The 20282-nt window shown below is 34.2% G+C and overlaps 1 protein-coding gene across 1 annotated transcript in view; it reads left to right on the top strand.

The window, feature by feature from the left end:
• The window catches only part of LOC123527392 (uncharacterized), a 33772-nt gene that overhangs the window by 11816 nt on the left and 1674 nt on the right, over window positions 1–20282 (top strand). Inside the window, exons 2-10 of the mRNA XM_045306804.2 lie at window positions 2188–2395; window positions 3117–3208; window positions 3635–3837; window positions 8050–8218; window positions 8703–8871; window positions 11202–11299; window positions 12906–13050; window positions 18735–18817; window positions 20113–20278. Coding sequence (XP_045162739.2) covers window positions 2188–2395; window positions 3117–3208; window positions 3635–3837; window positions 8050–8218; window positions 8703–8871; window positions 11202–11299; window positions 12906–13050; window positions 18735–18817; window positions 20113–20278 — 1333 coding nt within the window. The remainder of the gene's footprint in view (window positions 1–2187; window positions 2396–3116; window positions 3209–3634; window positions 3838–8049; window positions 8219–8702; window positions 8872–11201; window positions 11300–12905; window positions 13051–18734; window positions 18818–20112; window positions 20279–20282) is intronic.

Raw genomic sequence — 20282 nt, 5'->3', positions numbered from 1 at the left:
CAAAGCAGCCCAGACGGTGTGATATTTACAGATAGTTCACAGACAGGTTGGAGTTAGTAATGAATGATAAATCAACAGGCTGGCTTTGGAATGTCAGAGAACGGATGTGTCATATCAAATATCTAGAACTTAAAGCTGTACTGTTTGGTTTACAGTGTTTTTGCAAAGATATAACAGATAAACATTAGGACCAGATCAAATAACACAGTCACTGTTGTTTGGCTCCAACAAGGTATCATTTAATGACCTGACGTCATATCATGACAGTGAATGAGTGTGTGAAGTTTCAATCTATTCCAATTAGTGGATACTGAGATACCAGCTTACATACAAAACCTTAACCAAAAACTGCTAAGTAGAAAAAGGGGCATAATTTTAAAAAAATGCAAAGTAGAGTTATGGGACCTACGTAGTGCATGTCAGATCATGACAGTGAACAAGTGTATGAAGTGGCAATCCATTCCAATTAGTGGGTACTGAGATACCAGCTTACATACAAAACCTTAACCAGAAATTTCTTAGACGGAAAAAGGGCATACTTTTGTAAAAAAAAAAAGCAAAATAGAGTTATAGAACCTGTGCAATGTAAGTCAGTTTATCACAGTAAATAAGTGTGTGAAGTTTCAATCCATTTCCACAAGAGGTTACTGAGATACCAGCTTACATACAAAAACTTAACCAAATCGGGACGCGGACGCAGACGCCGATGCAGACGCCGACGAATGGGTGAGTCCAATAGCTCTACCTATTCTTTGAATAGTCGAGCTAAAAATGGTTCAGTTTTTGCAATGAACGAAATATTAATTCCTTTTCAACACATGTAAAAGATATTTTAGTTTTTTGGCATTCCTTTATAAGAACCGTCTTAGCTAAGTCAGCTGTTAACTCATTAAATTAACTCCACGTCTTGTTACACTAACTTCGTGGGAAACAGTCGTCTGATAAAGGGATTTATGAGAGGTGTGTTTTTACTCAGGCCTTCTCTGCCAAGATATCAGTTTACTTGGGATGTTGAAATTGTTCTTAATTAGCTGAAACAGATAAATTCATGCAGTGATTTGAAACTTATAACATTTGAATTAATAGGATTGTTAGGTTTGTTGACTGCACAAACATTACAATCCCTTCACCTTCTAAAAACGGGAAATATAGAACTTACCAAAGATGGTGTAAAAATTAGAATAACCGAATTGTTAAAGCAGTCTAGCCCAAATCATTTGAATGAGTTATATTTTCAAACATTGTGTGAAAACATTTTGTGTGTGGTTACCTGCTTACATTGTTACATGGAAATAACATCGAGTTTACGCAACACTGACACTGTTTATTAGTTTAAGTAAACCTCATAAAGCAGTGTAAAAAACACAATTGATAGATGGGTTAAGAAAGTACTGGAAAACGCAAGCATCGGCACTCCTAAGTTTAAGCCCCGCTTCTGCATTGCATGCTTTTAAGAAGCATGTACCTGTGAGTACTATAATGAGAACTGCTGGTTGGTCAAAGGATTCAACTTAATGACTTTCATATAGTTCCTGTAGTATTATTTTTACTCATTGCATGTGCTATCATTGATGTTGTTATAACATATATTGATAAATAGTTCTGTTAGACAATTATTTATGCTTACTTAGCTCCAGTAAATAGTTAGTCACAGCTTTCATTAATGTTAATTAAATGGTGGTGCAATACAAACAATTTAATTTCACTGGATGTCCTCTCAATTAGCGGATCAATACTGCAAAGTGTGAAGTGGAATTGTAAAATTATACAAGGTTTACTGACGTAAGATTTCAATTCCATGAAATCACACTGCAGTGCTGAGACGTTAATTGCCAGCCCAATCCCAAAAGCCCTATACCTAACAATGTACTACAATGTATATCAACAATTATATAGATATATATGGTATTATGACAGTGACATCCAGCTACATGCGTTAAAGTCTGGGTGGATATTACCTTAGTCATCCCAATTAACGTCTCAGCACTGCAGTGTGATTTCATGGATTTGAAATCATACTTCAGTAAACATCGTATAATTTTACAAATATGTATATATATATGTATATATAAATCTGGCATAATAATACTATTATGGTAATAATAATAATAATAATAATAATAATAATAATGTATCAGATAAGTACAAAGTAATTAAATACTCAAACTTCCATAGTTTACTCTATAGGTCGACGATGCAACTGGCACTGTATACACTTACTCGCAGCTAGAGGATCTATCAAGAAAGGTTGGCAGTTTCTTGTACAGGAAAGGGCTCCGAAAGAATGACGTCATCTGTTACTATGGTACCAACAACGCAGAGTTTTGTCTTCTTTTACTAGGATGTGCTTCTGTTGGTGTTGTCTTGACGATGGCTAATCCTGCATACACGTCTGGTACTTTGTATTGCGCTTTCTTTTCAGCAAGTATATGGCAAAAATAAAGCGATAACTTAGAATTTAATACATTATATCGATTTCCGTAAATTACTGCAATATTGTACCTTTGATTTGCATATAATAATGAGCCGCACCATGAGAAAACCAACATAGTGCATTTGCGACCAGCAGGGATCCAGACTGCCTGCACATCCGCGCAGTCTTGTCAGGATCTATGCTGTTCGTTTCCAAAGCATATTGCTATTAGAAAAACCGTTAGCGAATAGCATGGATCCTGACCAGACTGCGCAGATGGATCCATGCTGGTCGCAAATGCACTATGTTGGTTTCTCATGGTGCGGCCCATATGCATGTTAATATGCGATTTCGTAAGATTTATTTGTTGGGTTTAACGTCGCACCGACACAATTACTGGTCATACGGCGACTATCCAAATTTGATTGTGGAGGAATTAGTGAATTATTTCATCACAAGCGGGCACCTGGATGGAACCACCGGCATGGATGGGATTTCGTTAGAACTATGATAAAAAAAAATTGTTTCTTTATCTGACACACATTTGTTTAATATATTTCATGAACTGAAAATAAGATTCAAACTCATATTTTCATGTATACTTCAGTGACACAAAACCATGTAGAGCTTTTCAGAAAGAATGTTTTGGACTTAGCCCTTATAATTATAGTTATTCAGTATGATTTACTGTTCAATTTTATAGGAGAACTGGAGCGACATATGGAACATTCTGGGGCCAAAACACTAGTTACTGTAGCTCACCTTGTACCAAAGGCACGGGAAGCAGAAATCGGTGTAAGTTAAGTCACTTTGTTTAAATAGTAAAGCTTCAGCAATACAGTACCTGTAATGTAATGAGGCTATACTTTTGATTTATGATTTTAGTAGAAGTTGGGCTTAAAAGTATTGTAGCAAAAAACTTTTATATAAATTGCCTATCAATTTCAGTTGAAACAAGTCGTAGTATGATATTTGATATGTTTCTTCTCGCTAAGCCTGACGGCTGTGAAATATTTCGCTCCATTAATAACACGTCCTGAGTGTTGTAATACAATAAGACGTCTAACAAGTATCATAGTTTCATTGTTAAAATTATGAAATGGGCATTAAAACCACACCGCTTGAAAGAGGCTTTACTTTGTTCACGAAATACTTGTGTATGAAATTTAGTTTATGTTAATATTTTACACACTTTTTTCGCTAATTTTTTTCTTCATACAGGACATTATAGTGATAGGTAATGCTGACGGGTGTCAGCCATTTTCCGACTTGTTAGCCGACGATGGCAAGTATTTCCCGACGGATATCACAATTGACCCACACGAAGATGTTGTTATTCTGCCTTATAGCAGTGGTACCACAGGGCTTCCTAAAGGCGTCATGCTGAGCCACTATAATGTGGTGTCCAATATGATACAACTTCAGTAAGATTTCTTTTTTACATAGAAATATAACACAAATGAGTTTGTCCTTTCCATAATTATGTCAAGAAATGACACTCTCCGTTATTTAACGCTTACATATGCGATAGTTTGAACCAGTTAACTTCTGTTATAGTGTTTCTTTAAAACAAAAAGTGTTACATGCCAACAACAATCACCTAGAGTTGCGTTTAGCTGAAATTTACATTGCTTAATTATATTTCTTGTATTTATATATTTTATATATGCATAAAATGTTTTATGTACTTGTTTCTTATTCTGTTCTGCATATATGTTTTAACCATGACTCATGGTTCAACGAAGGGGCTTATGTTAATCATATTGTAAAAAGGAGCCAATGAGATCCATTCCTTTATGTCACATGGTTATATGAACCAATCGCTTGCTGAGTAGTCAGTCTTTATTTAGTTGCGGAATCTGTTAGAGGTGATTCATTTTCGTTTAGACCTCCTCCTCCCCAACCACCTCTTTTTATAACTTTTTTGAACATTGGGATTCGTTAAGACAATCAGTCCATAGTTTTTTAAAGATTCTCATTGGCTCTTCATTTTATATATAAAAAAAAAAAAAAAAAAAAAAACAACAACAACGAAAAACGTTGTAATGTTCCATTTTCTAATTTGCTTATTTGCTTGAAATTTGAAGCCTTTTACATTTGTTAAATCTGGCTTTATGACAATTTTCATTATACTGTGTTTTACATACGGGTCGGCGGTTTCTGGTCGCCCGGATATAGAAAACTATCACTGATGTTTAATCTCTTTTACTTTTATGGTATTTTAATAATAAATACCCTTTATTCAATTCAATATCTGTTGTTGAGTTTTCTATACAGAGTGATACTTCAGTAACCTTTGGGGAAACAATAGGACATAAAAGGTCATTTAGTTTGATTATATTTTATTGCTCGTTTAGTAGTTACATAAAAATATAAAGAACAGAACAGAACAAAACAGAAATTTCATTTGGCATTAAATAGCATATGCACATTTATAACCAGAACAAGAATATACAATTGCACTAAGTATGGGAAAAGATGAACACAATAAAATATCACATTTTCAAAACAATTTTTACTGGGAAATTATTTATTCGATCGAACCTCTTGTAAAGAAAAATATAGGAACATGAAAAATTAAGTTTCTTCTCTAAGGTTAAATGTAAAATATAAATATTTAGAAAGTTTATTTTTTAGCTTTACATTAATGTTTCAAATGTTTTCCTAGTCGACCATCTACAGTAGTATGGTTTGAGATATTTTCGTCTTATGTCATAGTACTTCGGGCTATTAACATGATTAAGTAAAAACGTAATCCTCTCTTCCAGAGTTAAATTATGATGTTTTCCTGTCTCGATCGCAAGGTTGTTAGAAGAGAGTCTAAGTTTAGTCAGTGATATTCGAAATTTGTTTTTATTTATGCAGTTCAGTTATCGTTTTTGTTTAAATTCATGTTTATATACACTAAAATTATGAGGATATTCTGCTCGAATTATTAATATTTGAATACCAATGCTGTTTATGGATGTCTAGTAGTCTGGTTTTGATAACATAGAAATGATTTCTAAAACTTGCATTTTGATCTAACCATATATTTGACATTCCTATTTCATTTAATATCAATTTCACTCTTTGAACCATATGAATTATCATTATTAGCATCGTCCTTAAGAATATTATACATTTTTAGTAGACTATTTTCATCAAGATTAATGACGTTAATTAAACCAGTATGTAATCAATATAATTTTCCGCTGTGTTTTCATAGGGTGTCTGCCTAGTTCGCCGTATAAACCGTGTTAATTTGTAGACTTTCTTACATTCAACATTTTTCTCATGAACTTACAATGTACAAGTTCAATATCTTTTGCCTCATCATATCCAAATACTTCCGAACCATAGTTTAAAATTGACCCAACGAGGCTATCGAATAATTTACATTTGTCTTCAGGTTTTAATATTCTAACTGATTAAAAACAATAAAAAGATTAAAAAGTGCGTGTCGTGAATGTTGCGCGATATGTTTTTGTTTTCGATGTCTGTTTCCGTTTTTAAGTAAAGTAATTCCTAAGTATTTAAATTGTGTAATTGTTTCTAATTTGCTTAGTTTAAAATCAAAACTGGAGTGTCTTCCTTGTTCAAATATCAAATTATCTTAGTCTTTTCGATATTAATTTTCATGCCCCATTCGGAACAGTATCGGTAAAGATCATCGAGCATTGTTTGTAGTGCTTCAGGTGAGTGTGCTAAGAATAAAAGTACAAATAATTTTATTTCATCAATTGTAAGCAAATTGTCATTAATGTGCGCCGATATCAAAATCGAAAAAGGCTCTTGTCGAATTACTATATTTAACTGCTGATCGGACAGAGCTATACATGCTTTTGAATTGCTATTACTAACCTTGAACGTACGTTTTCTTGAAATATTTTTTACAAAAATGTACGATCTATCTAATTTGTCGAAACATTTCTCAAAATTAACGAATGCTGAGTACACTTTTTTACCTTGTGAAAGTGTTTTAGCGATGACAGAATGCAGTAGAAATATACAATCAGCAGTTGACTTGCCCTTTAGGAAACCATATTGGTTATCATTGATCTTATTATACTTCTTTGACCAGTCAGTTAATCGATTTAGTAAAATTTGAGAATATATTTTTGCAATAATATTAATCAATGTAATTCCCCTGTTATTTTTTGCTTCGTTTTTAGCTCCGCCCGTCGTCCGTCGTCTGTCTGTCTGTCTGTCTGTCTGTCAACATTTAGCTTGTGTATGCGATAGAGGCTGTATTTTTCAATTGGTCTTCATGAAATTTGGTCAGAATGATTGCCTTGATAAAATCTCGGCCAAGTTCGAATATGATTTATCTGGGTTCAAAAACTAGGTCACTAGTTCAAATCAAAGAAAAACCTTGTGTATGCGATAAAGGCTGTATTTTTCCACTGATCTTCATGAAATTTGATCAGAATGATTGCCTTAATGAAATCTAAGTAAAGTTTGATTATCGATTATCTGGGTTCAAAAAGTAGGTCACTAGGTCAAATCAAAGAAAAACCTTTTGTATGCGATAGAGGCTGTATTTTTCATTTGATCTTCATAAAATTTGGTCAGAATGATTGCTTTGATAAAATCTAGGTAGAGTTTGAATATAGGTTATCTGGAGTTAAAAACTAGGCCACTATGTCAAATCAAAGAAAAACCTTGTGTATACGATAGAGGCTGTATTTTTCATTTGATCTTCATGAAATTTGATCAGAATGATTGCCTTGATGAAATTTAGGTCGAGTTTAAAAAATGGGTTATCTGGGGTCAAAAAGTAGGTATCTAGGTCAAATCAAAGAAAAACCTTGTATATGCAATAGAGGCTGTATTTTTCCATTGATCTTCATGAAATTTAGTCAGAATGATTTCCTTGATAAAATCTAGGTCGGGTTTGAATATGGGTTATCTGGGGTCAAAAAGTAGGTCAGTAGGTCAAATAAAATAAAATCATTGTGTATGCGATAGAAGCTGTATTTTTCAATTGATCTTCATGAAATTTACGCAGAATGATTGCCTTGATAAAATCTATTTAGAGTTCGAATATGGATTATCTAGGGTTAAAAAGTAGATCAAATCAAAGAAAAACACTGTGTATGCGATAGAGGCTGTATTTTTCAATTGATCTTCATGAAATTTAGTCAGAATGATTGCCTTGATAAAATCTAGGTCAAGTTCGAATAAAGGTCATCTGGGGTTAAAAAATAAGTCACTAGGTCATATCAAATAAAATACTTGTTTAAACTCAAGAGACCATATTTTATTGTCCAATCCTAATGAAAATTGGCCAGAATATTTTGTTTCCATGAAATCACTAGGTCAAACATGTTTACACTGTTATGGACGTATGGTGTGTTTCTCAGGTGAGCGACCTAGGGCCATCATGGCCCTTTTGTTCTTTCTTCTTTTGAATATTGGTACTACATGTATTAAACCTTTTGCCCCAAGATTTGGGATATTCTCCTGAGAAATATATTTCATTGAATATTAATTGCAAAGTATATAAAGACTATGCAGACACTAATAAAGCAAATGGGCCGGGCTTCAAGTTCATAGAACATCACATAACGGCTCCCCGCTTAATTATCTGTCATAATTGCCAAGTGCTTGTATTGATAATAACTTTTCCATTCAATTGTTATTATAATTTTTAGACAATCTATTAGAACAACCAATGATGACACCAACTTTGCGGTTCTCCCATTTTTTCACATCTATGGAATTGTTATTCTTTTGTGTGGCACATTACAGTCCGGTGGTACGCTAGCAATAACTCCTGGATTCGAACCGGAAGGATTTTTAAAGACGATCAGAGAACAAAAGGTACTCGTAATGGATTAATGTTCCGTCAGTAGTCGTTTAGGTGAAACTGCATTCAATAGTTATAATTGCAAATTTAATACAGAATATAAATTACAAAATTAGTATCATCTCATCGACGGTCCTATTGTTTTCCATGCAAAAGAACAAACTTACCTGGAACTTTCCTGGCAAAGTGATAAGGTCGCTTATTTCAAATTACTTGCCCACTGCCACTTTTGTAACGGGTCTCGCCTAATGAGAAAACCTTTAAGCTGTTGTTAATCCTCAGCTGTGTGTATGATATTACAATATTCAGACAATTTAACTCAGACGTAAAAGAATAAAGTTCCTTTTAAATAATACGATTTCAAAGACAGAGTAATTATGCTAAAAAGCTATCTCAGAGTCTGCTATTTCATTATTGACTAAGATATCATTTCATTCTACAATATGTATTCAAAATATTTACCTTGTTGGTTACCAAACGCATTTTAATTCCTTTCAGGTAACACAACTTCACCTTGTGCCGCCTTTATTGTTATTTCTGACTCACCATCCCCTTGTGGACAAGTTTGATTTCTCACGGATACGCACCATTATATGCGGTGCTGCCCCACTTGGAGAAGCGATAACGAACGAGTTTATGGACAAGAGAAATAAAATCGTCAGACAAGGTCAGTTTGTAACAATTCAAACAAAATGAGATGATGTCGTTATGTCTTTTGTTTTGTTTTGTTGGGATTTAAGTCGCAACGGCAAATCTAAGATTATATGGCGACTGGGAGGGGGTCTGATCGCGAGTGTCTGTGCATAATGTCACTTTTGATTGCAAATTTATGGAGCTCGGCTTTAATTATATGGCCATCAAAACAAAGCGCCTGTGTCAGATCAGCTTTCAAATCAAACAACTCTTTTATCGCTAGTAAACGTTACAATACCTGAATTAAACTTACTTGGCAAAGTTATTTAATTAATATGTTATTCTTGTGAAATATGTCTGGAATAAAACTAAAACGGCAGTCTGCGATTTTGTTGAATACTTTATCTAACTTAAAAGATGAAAAATGTAAAGATCGGTTGCATTTCTTTTGGAACAATCCTTGCGTAACAACTGATTCATGATTATTAGTTCCCTACTGGTCATTCTGTCATTCCGTCCGTCCGTCCGCAATTTCGTGTCCGGTCCATAACTCTGTCATCCATGAAGCGATTTTAATATTACTTGGCACAAATGTTTCCAATGATGAGATGACATGTCATGCGCAAAACCCGGGTCCTAGCTCATAGGTCAAGGTCACAATTGGAGGTCAAAGGTCAACAGAGTTTTTTTTCTGTCCGGTCCATAACTCTGCCATCCATGAAGGGATTTTAATGTTACTTGGCACAAATGTACTTCATAATAAGACAATGTGTCATACACTACTTTCAGACCCCTAGCTCAAAGGTCAAGGTCACAATTGGAGGTCAAAGGTCAACAGGGTTTTTTTCTGTCCGGTCCATAACTAACTCTGCCATCCATGAAGGGATTTTAATATTACTTGGTACAAATGTACCTCATAATAAGACAATGTGTCATACACTACTTTCAGACCCCTAGCTCAATGGTCAAGGTCACACTTGGCAGTCAAATGTTAACATGGCATGGACAGGGCCTTTTTCGTGTCCGGTCCATAACTCTGTCATTAGCGAAGGGATTTTAATATCTCTTGGCACAAATGTTCCCCATGATGAGACGACTTGTCAGGCGCAAAAGCCTAACCCCGAGCTCAAAGGTCAAGGTCACAATTGGAGGTCAAATGTCAATAGGGTTTTTTTCCGTCCGGTCCAGAACTCTGTCATCCATCGAGTGAATTCAATATTACTTGGCACAAATGTTCCCCATGATGAGATAACGTGTCGTGCGCAACACCCAGAACCCTAGCTTAAAGGTCAAGGTCACAATTGGAGATCAAAGGTCAATAGGAATTTTTTCCTGTCCGGTCTATAACTTTGTCATGCAAAACAGAATTTAAATATCAGTTTGCATAAATATTCCCCTAGATAAGAAAACTTGTCATGCGCAAAACCCGGGCCCTTAGCTGCAAAGTCAATGTCACACTTGGAAGTCAAAGGTCAAAAGGGATTTTTTCCATGTCCAGTCAGTAACTCAACAATCCTTAAAGGGATTTTAATGTTACTTGGCAAAAATGTTCACCACCATGAGATAGAGTGTCGTGAGCAAGAATCAGGTCCCTATGTCAAAGGTCAAGGTCACACTTAGAGGCCAAAGGTCAGATACAAGAATGACTTTGTCCGGAGCATTTCTTCTTCATGCATAGAGGGATTTTGATGCAACTTGGCACAAATGTTCACCACCATGAGACGGATTGTCCTGCACGAGAACCAGGTCCCTAGGTCTAAGGTCAAGGACACACATAGAGGTCAAAGGTCAAATTCAAGAATGGCTTTGTCCGGAGTATTTCTTCTTCTTGCATGGAGAGATTTTGATGTACCTTGGCACAAATGTTCATCACCATGAGACACCCTTGTTTTAGAATTACGCCCCTTTATTGTTACTATAAATATATTATATTGTAACTTCTTTATTACTGTCCGGAGGGAAAAAACAAGACCACTTTTCTGGGGTACCACATGCATGTTACATCCAGTTTAAGGTGTATTTGACCTATCTCAACCTGGTCAAAAGTTTCTTGTGGACTTATATTATATAGATTATTTTAGGATTTATTTCCCTTTTGTCGGTACTGTAAATAACTTATAGGGTATTCTTTTAAAAATCGGCCAAAAATATTCCTTACGAAAACAACTGTAGGTTTTTATAAATGCAAATTTTAATCCAAGTGTTTTGTTATAACATATTGTATATATAGTACAATATTGTTTATATATCATTGACAGAAATCAGTTCAGTATGTTATACCACAGCATAGAAAATTAGGTGCATTCCAGTAGGGGACTTTGTATTACAAGTGATATTTCAAATAACATCCTATTTGTTTTCAAGGTTACGGTTTGACAGAGGCCTCCCCTTTGCTTTGTGCTGATTATGAATCAATTACAGCTGGGTCTGTTGGGCCACTGGTTGCTAACACAGACGCCAAGGTACTCTTACTCTTACTCAATTTCAGTTTATTTTTATTTTCAATTTACTAAGAATGTCGATTTATCCGGTTTTCAGGTCATTCTTTAAACATCTTGTTGTGATTTAAAGCCACAACACTTATAGAAGGAAGAGTTCATATATAAAATCATTTTACCTCTGCAAAGTCCTTAAATGAAGCGATTCTCCTTGTCGGGGAACACGCGTATCCTCTTTCTCAAGAGATACCTGTATTACCAACCACACAGCAACGGAGGGTCATCTAAAATTATGTAGATAAAACTTTGTACTGGCTTTGTATGTGTAAAATAGGATTATATTTAATGTATTAGTTTCCTACAACTCCTATTAGTTATAATTTTTGGTATTCTTTATTGAATTGTAAACAATATGACCATGAAAGCTTTACGCTCTCTTTTGATGTCATTTGGCATGCAATTAGTTTTGAGCTCACCGGAGAAAAGGGTATTAAAGATCGTCAGTCGAACAAATGTCCGTGCTCATTTTCTTCAAACGACATCTCAGAGGCTGGCCAGCGTTGTTCGTAATTATTCTGTTGGCTGCATATAGATACCACCAGATCTAGAACTAGGAACAATCTCCATGAGAAATTTTCATACCGCTTGTCCAATTTTGACATAAATTCATAGAAATGTGTCTCGAGTGCCCCAACAAATGATTCTTTTAATTATTCAGATTCGTCAAAACCAAAACCATTGGTTATTTTTTTTTTTTTTATTTTTTTTTTTTTGAAAACTTTATTATTCAAATCTAAAGCTGTTGTCTTGCATCAGGTTTGTTTTGGTTATTTGTTTCAATGCGCATGGAAGCGACGTCAATTTGGTATACGATATTTCTTTTATAATAGATTTATTTTTAAGCTATGGAAATATACGTTTTTGCATTAGTAGTGTTTTAAGTTACAATACAGATGTATGTCTTTATATAACTGACAACTTACTTGATACAGTAATATATCTCATAATTCTTTCTTTTCAAGATAGCTTAAATTTCTTTACTGGCGTTTGTTAATAATGAAATGAAATGAAAAACTGTTAATATCCTATCTCATGACATTTGTCCCACATTCAAAAAGTGGTCTGCTGGATATTTGCTGAAATGGAACATTTGTTCCGCATTGCTCATTATTGAAATGGACATTTGCCCCGAATATTTTTTCATATATGCCAGTAGAAATAACAGTGTTTTCGTTCTTTTATTAACAAAACTACTCTGAAAGACAATACGCATTTCTTGTTTTATACTGTATTATGTCATACTATTTTAATAATATGTTTTATAACGATGAACTGTACATGTTCAAGTTATATCAATTAAGCACAGTTGATTCTTCCAGCCATGCACATTTATACAAAGATATTTTTACGTATTTAATGTGTACAAACCATGGTCGATAGTTCCACATGTTTTATCTATCTGAGCTGCGAAACATTTATATGTGGTCATAATTTTTTTATATTATTTGAAGTGAACAAACCATTGCCGATAGTTCTACTTTTTTTTATCTATTTTAATGTAAACACATGTAAGCGATGTTTGGAACTTTAGCTCAACAGTATTTACATATTACTGTCTTTCTTGATTCAGTTCGTAGATCCACAGACAGGGAAGAGTCTCGGGCGCAATGAGACGGGAGAATTGTTTGTTAGAGGTCCTCAAAATATGAAAGGTTATATACACAATGAAAAGGCTACGAAGGAAATGATAGACGAGGATGGTTGGCTATGTACAGGTAAGACACACTGTCAGCGCGATAACAATGTACCCAATTCAAAATTAAGTCTTGGTGTTTGCTATGATGTCCGGAGTAATAAAAACTGTTGTTTGTCTGAATAATTTTATAGCACAACAAATTGATAAATGCTTAAACATTCTTTTGAAGTCAAGTGGAAATCTTCGGTTTCATATTTTAGCTTCATACGGATTATACAAGGAGGAATGTCACATTTTGTGTGTCAATATGACTTGAGAATAGATCAAAAACTGAAGAAAAAGTTAAGCAATGAATTTCGTTTCAGTGATATTCAAATTCAACACTGTTAAGAACACATCTCATTTAACCAAATAATTTGAATGTCACTGAAACTAAATGTCAGTACTTAGTATCTATATATTCACGTGCCTACGTAGAATAACGTGTATTTTTTAAGCAAACATTGACCTCAACATACCAAAAAAAATTCTAGGGATTCTCATGTGTGTCTTGTTTATTTTACTTCTTTCTTATTTCGGACTTGACCAGTTTCAGAATGGAACTACCCAATATTAGCAACGATATAGTGGACATATGCTCAGAACAAAATTGACAGTAAATTTCTTTTTAAAAACAAAATTGCAATCATAATTGTTTGATAAGTAATTTAATAGAAAATGTGCAAGCCATATTCAAAAATGCGTGATGATATCTAAATGTATGGCAAGCCATACGATGCTAAACTGTGTACGTACTTTTCTTGCTTAAAATCAACATTTTTGTAATTTAAAAATATTTCTTTTCATGTTGCCTATGTTACACTTTCTTATTGTCAGTCTTTAAATTCATGTTCATTTTCTTACATTTTATGTGTGGCGAATGTGTTTTTTATTTGTTACTCGTGTATTGTATAATATTTGATACAAGAACATGCAAATGTGTCGCAACATTCATTTTCATTATTTTAAACAAAGAACATAAAATCATTCATCTAACTAGTAAACTTTTACTTTCTTATTGTAGGTAATAAAATAAAGTTTTTCCTCACAAAACATGTTACGTTTTCCCACAGTTCTGATTATATAAATTCGCCCAAACTGTGTGGTCTTCTCATTCTTGTTCTTAAAGTATAGAACGTAAATAGAACAGTTTTGATGATATACATGCTACAAAATAGAACACAAAGTTACATTTGACATTAAGACTATTCAGCAGGGGCGATGAAATATGAACATTTGACTACAAGAATGTTAGATGCTTCGACAAGAATTAATACCTTAATTATTGAATTAAGGGGGAATGGTACTTTGTCAAAATTTAAGATTTGCTGATTGTCTTATATACCAAAATAAACTTGAAGATATTTCCAATTGATATCATCATCTTTTAGAGCAATAAACATGCGTATGACGTTACCATGACGTCGCAAACATGACCCGTTTTCGCGCTTTTTACGTCCGTTAATGGTAGCACTAAAATAGTATAAAACTCGATACTACAAGCGTATTGTTGGCGTCAATGCATTAGATTATATATCAAACGACAGAATAAAGCATTTCTTAGTGATTATTAACATGAACAGGTATTTTCTATCTGAATTTTCGAAGGCGGTTCGAAAACAGACATTTGGTTGTTTAAGAAAATTAAGGAAGAAAATCGATTCTGATCCATTTACAAAAAATTGGCCCGTGGAATTTTTGCCAAATTTTTGTATGTGAAAATTCATTATGTTGTTGATATCTATGCCAAAATAGAAAAAAGTTCACCGAAGCGTTTTTGTAGTAAAACCGTTTGAACTTGACTACTGCAGCGTCGTTAAAAGACATGTAATCGTTATGTAACGTTGCATGTGTTTATTTTAAATGGCTTGTCATAATTCTACCTGGAAACCTATAAACAAGCAGTTATGAGACACGAATTAAATATTTCAATCTAATCGTAAAAATATTACACATTTCATAACATGCAGTATTCCAAAATATTTTCATTGAAAAGTGCGTATCTTTTAAATTACTAGAAGTTCTTGATGTTCATTTCAATAGCCACTTCATGCACCTTTTTCAAACTCAGCTGCTTTCTAAAATAAGTCGCGATAAATACGGACAGTTCAGAAGGCTAAAAAAGTTAAGTTTTTGAAGAAAGGGAGTGTCGGGAGTGATAATAAAACGGAGAAAAGCAAAATAGAAGAATCGTCGATTATGCATATTTTGGTAATGTATTTGACAATGGTTGCAAAATATGCGGAAAAAGACTTTACTGAAGCCCGCCCGCTTAGCTCAATAGGTAAGAGCGTTGGTCTACGGATCTCGGGGGTCGCTAGTTCGATCCTCGGACGGGGCGTATGTTCTCCGTGACTATTTGATGAACGACACTGTGTCTGATATCATTAGTCCTCCACCTCTGATTCATGTGGGGAAGTTAGCAGTTACTTGCGGAGAACAGGTTTGTACTGGTACAGAATCCAGGAAAACTGGTTAGGTTAACAGCCCGCCGTTATATGACTGAAAAACTGTTGAGAAAATGGCGTTAAACTCAAAACAAAGACTTTACTGGAAAAAACCTATTTTCCGAAACTAATTATGGTCTGTATAGTGTACTACATTTTAAAATGTAAAATCTAAAATGCTACGGCATTTTACGGAACCCCTATTTAATAAACGTTGCAGCTGCATTAGGTAAGCATGGGATAATTAAAATACAAACATTTCCGCACAGTTCTATCCGAATGTGAATTTCGTTTAAATTGTATTAATGATACAATTAAAGGCAGATTTATAGAAACGGTAATAAGACTGTTAAAAAAGTTGATTAATTTTCTGAATCAAGTTTTTACGCTCGTTTCAACAGTATGGCGGATAGTTTCCTTAAACATTGTTCCTGGAAACGACCAGTACTAAACCCCTAACCTCCGACACAAACTACCAAGTGTTCTCACATAAAGAGCCATGTTCGGTAACGGGGCTTGAACTTACAGTCCTCCATCAGTGAGATATCTCAGTGAATCAGACCACGTAGGCAGTCCTAAAAGTTGACAGTTTATATATATACGTTATTTTTCTTTTGCAAGCAGTACAACGGAATTTTAAAATTCGAATGTTACGTATGAATTTTAAGATTCCGCCGTGTACTGTTTGTAAAGATTACACGTCAAAACATTTGCATAACTGGATACCGTTCTACCTGTTTTAACATATGTTATTTGAGCCGCGCCATGAAAAAAACAACATAGTGGCTTTATGACTAGCTTTGATCCAGACCAGCTTGCGCAGTCTTGTCAGGATCTATGTTGTTCGCTTTTAAAGCCTATTGCAATTTAGGAAACCGTTAGCGAACAGCATGGATCCTGACCAGACTGCAAAGCCACCGTATGTTGGTTTTCACAAGGCGCGGCTCATTTCATTTAAATATTTCTGTTATTTGTTATTTGTTGCACAGGACGGGGAAAAAAGCCTGAATAGAAACGACTAAATTATGAATTTTAAACATGCCATCACGGACATGCCCCTTCCGTTTACACGATGACATAACGATAAGAATGATGAATGTTCGTCCATATGCCGTCGCGGCTTGTTTCACAATATTGTCTTTCCTAAAATTCAATAGAAAATATATTAAAGTTTGCAATGTTGGTCCAAATAGAAACTAGCAGTATACACTAGAGAACGATCACTCAAAAAGATGCTAAATCCGTTCCCGATCCTGGATTATGTACTGAGCTTTTATTTAACACGTATTTTAGAAAGAATAAGTTTGAATAGAATGGCTGTATAATAGGTCTTAATAAATTAAGAATGCTTATATTTTTAATAAAAAAAACAGCCAATGAGCGGCAGTAAGCTTGTCTACCTGCCTGACATAACTGAAATACTGAAAGGGCCGTAAAACAGGATTCTATCAATCAAAACAAACAATAATATGAATTCATTTGGAATTTCCATATAAGCCGACAATCTCGCATGTTATGCGCCCTTTTCCGAGGTCACCGTACCGCGCTACTGATAATTTCCTGACAAGTCAACACGATGTTGGTACAAATCTATACTTTAGGTTGTGTTTCTGTAATAAGAATGTATATAACAGCCGTACTTAATCTGTATCTGTTTGTCTCCCTTGGCTATATTTTTGCATGAAGACAAAAATGGGATATTCTCGTAAATATTAGTACTAAAGAAATATTATCAATAAATCTATCTATAAATATAAATTTGCCATCAAAATATTATGTCTGTTTCAAAGCATCTTATTACATAAAATAAATACACATACAAAAATAATATATATGTAAATTTAACACATCCGTGTGAGTGATAATTATCTATGACTGCTATATAAGTTTAATAATTTTCGAAACGTTAGAGTGAAAAGAAGCAATACTTTTATTGAGTTTTTTGTCAATTATTTATGTTAATTTCGTTTAGAAAATTATATTATTATTGACCCTTGAGCCATTGGATATGCTATGGTATTCACTGGAAGAGGTCAATATTGTCCTCCTCCGTTGAATATCACATCATATCCGATGGCTTAACAGTCAAAAACTGTTTTATTATATGGGTTCAAGTTTATAAATAAGTAACAAGTATTGTTGCAACATATGTAATGTTTGAAAGTAACAATAACTGTGTGAAAACTTATCAAAGTTACACGAAAACAATTAAATATGGTCAACTTCACAGATGCCAAAGAAATGGAGCAATTCTGTAAAAGCTATGGAGCCCGATATTCGTGCTCAGTTGCATAAAGAGGCAAGCAATTCTGGACTGATGTACAAACATACTTTTACTCTACATTTTAATTGTCCTGAATATTTTTTTTTAAAAGAACAATTAACAATAGAAAATAATTTCCATTGCAAGCTTGTTTTCCAGTGCAAAGTGAGTTTCAATAAATCTTGAAGAAAAAGGAGAAGCTGAATTAATACAGGCGCTAGAAAGCATAGTTCCACATGTGTATGGAGAGCACCATCTTTGCAGCCACTGGTGTAAAAATAAGGCTAATAATGTAAATATTCACGTGCTTACGTCATGTCTTAAGCGACGTTGTTTATTGCGTCACAATGCTCTAATTCAAACGGTTGTACTAGAAAAACGCTTCGGTGAACTTTTTTCTATTTTGGCACAGCCATTAACAACATAATGAATTTTTACATACAAAAAAATGGCAAAAATTCCACGGGCCAATTTTTTGCAAAATGGATCAGAAGCGATTTTTTTCCTGAATTTTCTTAAACAACCAAATGTCTGTTTTCGAACCTCCTCCGAAAATTCGGATAGAAAATACCTTTTCATGTTAATGATCACTAAGAAATTGCTTTATTCTGTCGTTTGATATATAATCTAATGCATTGACGCCAACAATACGCTTGTAGTATCGAGTTTTATACCATATTAGTGCTACCATTAACGGACGTAAAAAGCGCGAAAACGGGTCATGTCTGCGACGTCATGGTAACGTCATACGCATGTTTATCGCTCTAAAAGATGATGATACAAATTTGAAATATCTTCAAGTTTATTTTGGTATATACGACTATTAGCAAATCTTAAATTTTGACAAAGTACCATTCCCCCTTAAGCAACGATTTGCGTGACATATTTAAATAATTGATTTTTTCTATATATATTGTATAATTTCAAGTTAAAAACACCGGTCTATTATTATCTATATGATACATTCTATGACTCTGGAAAATAATCAGTAGCTCATTAAAATCTGTCCCTCAGGTGACATAGGACATATTGGAGACAACGATTGTGTAGTGATAACTGATCGACTGAAGGAACTGATCAAATATAAAGGACAGCAGGTACATGTTTACATTCTTAACACCTAGCTTTTGGTAGAAATCCTGTTGAAACCAATCAGACTTCTCTTTTTGTACGTTCTCCATGTTCATGTCAATGTTGTACAGTGTACAATATACGTCTCTTTATTTCAGAGTAAATATTTTGTACAGACATCATTTTTATGCTCCCTGAAAACTTTCGGAATGGGATTGGGACATGACTTTGCCACCTTGTCCTTCGGTACGTCTATCGGTCTATTGGTCGTGAAACCTTTGTACAAATAATTCCTACAGTTTTCAAGAGATTTTTCCAAAACGTACAGAAATATATTACTATGGAGAGAAATTGCGCATATCGTCAGGCATTGAACAACCATGCCCGGTTTAGGAGTAACGACCCTTTAAATTGTACAGTTCTTCAGATACTAGCATCAACGAGATGAAGTGCAAACATAGCTCACTCCTAGGTAATTGATAGACCATAATTCGAAACTGCTTCCCTGCTACCTTAGTTTGATATTTTTATTTAACATTGTAAGTACTGAATAATTTAACATTTTTTTATAATATTGAGGCCTTCGATTTAATTACATTTTGCTTCAGTACATATTTATCACAACAATGGCCGTGTCCAAAGAGTATTGCATAGTGAAGTTTTAAACTATGCTGTTGTTGTTGTCACAATATTGTGGTATTCTGAACATTTTTTTCATCCTATTTCCAAGGTCAGGATGATAATATATATATGGCACTTTCTTTTCTTGACCATAACTTCTTTACCCGTTATAAAATTTAGTTTGCAAAAGTACAGGTTCGTTTTACTAACTGTATGACTTTTTGTCTCGTCTGAATGTTGATAGAATTCTACTATTTGTAAAAACATTTATTTCATTTAAGTGTTAAGCAATATGGTTTCACATCCCCAAGAGATTCTTTATCTAGAATTATAGATCTATATTGCATCGTTCCAGAATAACTATAATAAAATGCACCCGCTTCCGTTGGGGCTTTTTACATAAGGTAATGAAAGTACACAAATGATTTATAGTACACAAATGATTTATTCTAGTTTATGGCTCAGTTTAGATCAGTTTATGGTTCATCAAAGTTTGATGCATGGTACAACCAGAACAATAGTCTTATGAGAAGGTGCCAACCGCCCGTTTAAAGCCGTAGAGCAGGAAATATTTTAATGATTAGTCAAGGGACATAAAATTTAGTTCAGGAAAGTGATTGGTAGATTCCAAGCACAATATGACAAGGTTTGCATTCACTTTCCCCGACTTAATACTAATGAAAATGTGCATTTATTTAAGGTGGCGCCTGCAGAATTAGAAGATTTATTACACAAGCATCCGGCAGTAGAAGATGTAGCAGTGATTGGTATGCCAGATGACCGAGCTGGGGAGCTTCCACGGGCTTATGTGGTTCTAAAACCTGCAGTTTCACTCCATGCACATGACATTATGCAATATGTTGAACGTAT

This window comes from Mercenaria mercenaria, chromosome 1 (genome assembly GCF_021730395.1).
Source record: "Mercenaria mercenaria strain notata chromosome 1, MADL_Memer_1, whole genome shotgun sequence".
NCBI classification, from domain to species: domain Eukaryota; kingdom Metazoa; phylum Mollusca; class Bivalvia; order Venerida; family Veneridae; genus Mercenaria; species Mercenaria mercenaria.
Note: the sequence above shows the minus strand (reverse complement) of the source record. Positions and strands in the feature narration are given on the sequence as shown.